This window comes from Mustelus asterias, unplaced genomic scaffold (assembly GCF_964213995.1).
Source record: "Mustelus asterias unplaced genomic scaffold, sMusAst1.hap1.1 HAP1_SCAFFOLD_296, whole genome shotgun sequence".
Lineage (NCBI taxonomy): Eukaryota > Metazoa > Chordata > Chondrichthyes > Carcharhiniformes > Triakidae > Mustelus > Mustelus asterias.
In genome coordinates this window covers 563699-570000 of record NW_027590261.1, presented here as the reverse complement: position 1 = coordinate 570000, position 6302 = coordinate 563699, and the positions used below count along the sequence as shown (strand labels likewise).

At 45.7% G+C, this 6302-nt stretch overlaps 1 protein-coding gene across 1 annotated transcript; it reads left to right on the top strand.

Annotated features, from left to right (window-relative positions):
• Positions 1–350: 350 nt before the first annotated feature.
• LOC144486185 (uncharacterized) lies at positions 351–5956 on the top strand. Its single transcript, XM_078204273.1, has 2 exons — positions 351–855; positions 4779–5956. Exon 2 carries the CDS (start codon positions 4888–4890, stop codon positions 5731–5733), a length of 846 nt encoding a protein of 281 aa, XP_078060399.1. The 5' UTR covers positions 351–855; positions 4779–4887; the 3' UTR covers positions 5734–5956.
• Positions 5957–6302: the final 346 nt, after the last annotated feature.

Here is a 6302-nt window from a genome sequence, read left to right as displayed (position 1 = left end):
GGTAAATCAATCAGTTCGTTACACCAGCTGACATTCCAAGGAGTTCATCTTCAGGTGTGGACGTTTGTTCCGCTATTAATTAAACTCAGGACAGAACTGTGGTGCCTGTTGACATTAGCTGCTGTATTAGTTATTTTCATTTTATACCTTGGTGCTTTGGCTTCAGTTGTAATTGAATCACAAAACATAATTTTTTTAATGCAATAACATACTTCAATGGTGGCTATCTTACCCAGCATTCACAGTGAATCAGAATATGATCTATCCTTACAACAGACTTTGCGCATGCGTACTGTAGATCCAAAGTGCATGCGCAATGTATGTTGCTCCCGCAGTAGCAGGAGGGCGGTTATATCGGCTCCGGGTTACCAGGGAAACGGCTTATTCTGGAGGGTAATGCAGGCGGCGGGGTGGATGGAGAGGCTTCATAAGCACCCAGTGGAGACAGGAGAACCCGAATAATAACTGCTCAGTGCCGCGTTCCTACCATTCGGGGCCGCGACCACAGATGCCGAGTTGGAGGCCCCGAGTTGACGGAGCCCATCTTTCCCGGGGCGATGGGCAATAGTGCGCATGCGCGCTGCTCCCTGCCAGCAGGAGGAGAGAATGTTGTGAATTTCTCTCCTGGACTGACAGGGATGGACTTTGGAAACTCCTTTTACAGGGAGTTAGAAGGGGAGGATTTACACACAGAAAACTCAACCCAAGAGAAATGTTTCTCGCTTAATTTCTATTCTTGACTGACAGTGATGATCTATTTTTTACAGGAAATTTGATGACAAAATTTGAAGGGAAACTCAAACCAGACATCAGACCAAAACCTGCCAGAGTCACTCCATTCATCAGAACCTGATTGTAAGTGTGTCTGTAGAAAAAGATTCAAACATCTGTGTGGCTGGAAATACGGAACAATAATGTCATGGAAGGATTTGCAAACAAAGATGCAATGTTTTAAATTGAGTTGTTTAACCGGGAGCCTGTGTGGGTCAGTGTTTTAAAGTTTATTTATTACTGTCACAAGTCGGCTTAGCCTACATTAACACTGCAAGTTGCTGTAAAATTCCCCTAGTTGTCACACTCCGGAACTTGTTCGGGTCAATGCACCTAACCAGCAAGCCTTTCTGACTGTGGGAGGAAACCCATGCAGACATGGGGAGAATGTGCAGACTCCACACACACAGTCACCCAAGCCATGAATTGAACCCAGGTCCCTGGCACTGTGAGGCAGCAGTGCTAACCACTGCAGCCCCATGGTGAGGACATGGTGATGGGTGAGTGTGTGGGACTTGATGCAGAGGACAGGGGTTTATATACACCAAAGTTTTTCATGGGTTAAATGAGGGACGCTGACAGTCAAGTCTAAAGAAAATAAAGGAATGAATGAAAGTTCTCGAAACATCAGCTGAGACAGGGATTTAGCGAAACTCATGTTGGTAATGAATAGATGAGGCTGTCCGGTCAAGTCAGGAGGGAATGCATGAAATTTTCAGAAACAATACTAAGACAGGGCCAGGGTGAGCCATGTTAGTGGGATATGTTATATACAGGAGGGGTGGAAGGTAACTTATTCCACATTGATTTCTCATCTCACATCTGTCTGTGACCAGAAAGATGTTTTTGATTTGATTCGTCCTTTATAAGCAGTGGCATACTACCCAATACTTCAAGGCTTACTCCTGCTCGTAATTCATACATCCGTATGTATGTTCACTAATGTCCTTTAGGGAAGGAAATGGGTAAGATGGCTATAGAGGGATATGGGCCAAATGCGGGCAATTGGGACTAGCTTAGGGGTTTTAAAAAAGGGGTGGCATGGACAAGTTGGGCCGAAGGGCCTGTTTCCATGCTGTTAACCTCTATGACTCTAAGTGAGAATTAACTTTAGTTTACTCACAGACACTCCAAATGTGGTAACTCAATGTTGCACCATTTGATTTGATTTATTATTGTCTCACAAAGTTTATTTATTAGTCACAAGTAGACTTACATTCATACTGCGATGAAGGTGCTGTGAAAATCCCCTCGTCGCCAAGCTCTGGCACCTGTTCAGAGGGAGAATTTTAGCATGGCCAATTAACCTCACCTGCACATCTTTGGAGTGTGGGAGGAAACCAGAGCATCCGGAAGAAACCCACGCAGACACAGGGAGAACATGCAAACTCCACACAGACAGTGAGCCAAGCCGGGAATCGAATCTGGGTCCCCAGTGCTGTGAGGCAGCAGTGCTAACCACTGTGTCACCATGTAATAGTATGAAGTGAAAAGTATTGTTTCTTGCATACCATAGATAGAGGAAGAAAGGAGAGAGTGCAGAATGTTGTGTTACAGTCAGAGCTAGGGTGTAGAGAAAGATCAACTTAATGAAAGTAGGCCCATTCAAAAGTTTGATGGCAGCAGGGAAGAAGCTGTTCTTGAATCGATTGGTACGGGACCTCAGACTTTTGTATCTTTTTCCCGACGGAAGAAGTTGGAAGAGAGAATGTCTGGGATGTGTGGGGTCATTGATTATACTGGCTGCTTTTCCGAGGTCGCGGTAAGTGTAGACAGAGTCAATGGTTGGGAGGCTGGTTTGCGTGATGGACGAGGCTTCGGTTATGACCCATTGTAGTTTCTTGCGTTCTTGGATAGAGCAGGAGCCTGGCCAAGCTGTGATACAACCAGAAAGAATGCTTTCTGTGGTGTATCTATAAAAGTTGGTGAAAATCATAACGGACATGCCAAATTTCCTTAGCTTCCTGAGAAAGCAGAGACATTGGTGGGCTTTCTTAGTTGTAGCATTGGCATGGAGGGACCAGGACAGGTTGTTGGTATCTGGTCGCCGAGAAACTCGAAGCTCTCGACCATTTCTACCTCATCCCTGTTGATGTAGACAGGGGCATGTTCCCCACTACGCTTCCTGAAGTCGATGACAATCTCCTTCATTTTGTTGACATTGAGGGAGAGATTATTGTTGCTGCACCAGTTCACCAGATTCTCTATCTCATTCCTGTTCTCTGTCTCATCACTGTTTGAGAAATGACCCACTGCGGTGGTGTCATCAGCAATCATGAAAATCAAGTTGGGGGGGGAATTTGGCCACACAGTCATAGGTGTATAAGGAGTATAGTAGGGGGCTGAGGACACAGCCTTGTGGGGTACCGGTTTTGAGGATGATCGTGGAGGAGGTGTTGTTGCCTATTCTTACTGATCTGAGTGTTAGGAAGTCTTGGACCCAGTCGTAGAGAGAGGAGCTAAGGCCAGGCCACGGAATTTGGGGATGTGTTTCGTAGGAATAATGGTGTTGAAGGCTGAGCTGTAGTCAATAAATAGGAGTCTGAAATAGGTGCTTTGTTATTCAGGCGGTTCCCGGGTTGAGTGCAGGGCCAGGGAGATGGTGTCTGCTGTGGACCTGTTGCGGCGGTTGTGAACTGTAGTGGATCCAGGCAGTCTGGGAGGCCAGACTGATTTGTGCCATGACTAACCTTTCGAAGCACTTCATAATGATGGATGCATTCATATATAGAAGATGGACAGAGAAAGGAAAGATTTACAGTGCAGAGATCACAGAGAACAATTGTGTTTCACATGATCCAGAATCAAAATGTCGCTCTGGGAGAATGAGGTGTGAGTTTCTTTGTGTCTCCCAGATTGCTCCATTTGTTCAGGGGTCAGAAACACACACAGATTCAGCTATTTCTCCCATTTTAATAATTTTAGAAATAGCTATGAGGATATCAATACATGTTTTCAAAGAAGTATGCAGTGTGAGGTCCCAGCCCCCTCACCGATGGAAACCCATTCTTGGAGATGGAACAGGTGTGTGGTTGGAAGGGCATCGGGGGTGGGGGGTGAGACACCGAGTAATGTTCTGGGAACTGAGGTTCAAATCCTGCCACGGCAGGTGGTGGAATTTACATTCAATACAAGTTTGAATTTGAAAGGCTAATGATGAGCAAAAAAACCATTATTGATTATCATTAAAGCCCATTGGGTTCACTAGTGCTGTTTAGGGAAAAACAAATCTGCCATCTTCACCTGGTCTGGCCTACATGTATCTCCAGATCTGCAACGTGGTTGAATCTTAAATTCCCTCTGATATGACACAGCAAGCCACTCAGTTGTACCCAACTGGTACAAAGTTACTAAAAAGGTATGGAAATGGGCAGACCAGGCATAGGCCTTGGCACGGGAAACAGCCTTGTCGACCCTGCAAAGTCAGATTTAGAAAATAAATATTTGAACCTGGTTGTAAACAGCCTGCTTCAGCACCAGAGTGGGATGGTGTCAGTGTCCACGGGGTGGAGTTTGTAGCACGGACTGAAGACAATCGTTTCATGTTTCTCACTCTGTAAATGGAGGAAACTTCTCCTAATCCAGGACAGGATCTCAGTCCAGTCGCGATGCTGTGTGACTTTGAGGTGATGATGTTCACATTCACCTGTGAACCTGGTCTTTCTAAATGGTGGAGGTTGAAGGTTTGGGAGTTTCTATCTGGCTGTAGATGTATCCTTTCCTTCACCTCTTTTCCTCCCACATCTCTTAATCCTGCCCATCCGCTGCCTCTTCACATTGAAGCTCTGGTCTTGTATCGGTTCAGACTGGCTCAAAGGTTCCCTTCCCTGAAGGACATTAGTGAACCAGTTGGGTTTTTATGACAATCCATCAGTTTTCTTGGTCTCTTTTTCCCAGTGCCGGCCCCACAAATTACCAGATTCATTCAGCTCAATTTCACAACCTGCCTTTGTGTTTTTGTGGGTTCTCTCTCACTCTCTTTTTTCTTTTTTAAATCAATTTCACAGCATATTCAAAGGTGAGGATTTGCAGTCAGAAAACTGAAACCAAACATCACATCAGGATCAGACAGAGTCGCCCAATTTATCGTAATATGCGTATCATTGGATTTTGAACATGGAAGGAAAAAGCACCGCTCACAGTGGGGAGAAACTGTACACGTGTTCCGTGTGTGGACGAGGATTCAGCCGTTTATCTGGCCTGTCAAAACATAAATGCAGTCACGGTGGGGAGAAATTGTGGAAATGTGAGTATTGTGGCAAGGGATTCAGTTCCCCATCAGAGCTGGAAATTCATCGACGGAGTCACACTGGGGAGAGACCGTTCACCTGCTCCGAGTGTGGGAAAGGATTCACTCAGTTGTCCCACCTGGTGAGACACCAGCGAGTTCACACTGGGGAGAGACCATTCACCTGCTCCGAGTGCAAGGTGGGATTCACTCAGTCAGCCCACCTGGTGTCACACCAGCGAGTTCATACGGGAGAGAGACCATTCACCTGCTCCGAGTGCAAAATGGGATTCACTCAGTCAACCCACCTGGTGACACACCAGCGAGTTCACACTGGGGAGAGACCATTCACCTGCTCCGAGTGTGGGAAGAAATTCAGCCGGTCGTTTCATCTTCTGATTCACCAGCGAATTCACTCTGGAGAGAGACCATTCACCTGCTCTGAGTGTGAGAAGGCATTCATTACATCAACCGAACTGTTGACACACCAGCGGATTCACACTGAGGATAACCCGTTCACCTGCTCCAAATGTGGGAAGGAATTCGCTAACTCTTCTAACCTGATCTGCCATCAACGAATTCACACTGACGAGAGACCTTTTAAATGCCCAGACTGTGGAAAGTGCTTTAAAAGTTTTGGGAACTTGATGACCCATCAACGGGTTCACACTCGAGTCCGTTCAGATGCTTTCACTGTGGGACTGAGTTCAGACAATCATCTCCTCTCACTGTAAACCAGCGAGTTCACACTGGGGAGAAACCATTCATCTGCTTCAAGTGTGGGAAAGGATTCAATCAGTCATCCAACGTGCTGACACACCAGCCAGATTGGAGTTTGCTGTTAATCACATCCAGAACTGAACTATATTTATTGGGGTCTGATGTTAACAATATCCAGTGCAGATTTAGATATTGGTATTCTGGGTTAAAAATAAAATAAAAAATCAACTTTGTTTTAATTTTTGAATGACTGCATCTTCATTTGGGAGGCTGGGATTATCCCCGTTTCGAGGGAACTAAGGAATAGACCATAAGCCGTAGGAGCAGCATTCGGCCATTCAGCCTTCATTATAACAATGATCCCATTGTGATTCCTGCTGGTTGGGAAATGTGCGATATTGATGCCAGTCTGTCTTTCTTTAATTATCTTCAATCCCAGTCCTCTGGTTACTGACCCGCATCAGTGGAACAGTTTCTCCCGATCTGCTCTATCAAACCACCCGTCCCCACCCCGATCATCTTGAACAGATCCATGAAATCTCCATTTCAGCTTCTTTGTTCTAAAGGGAACACATTTGGGGGA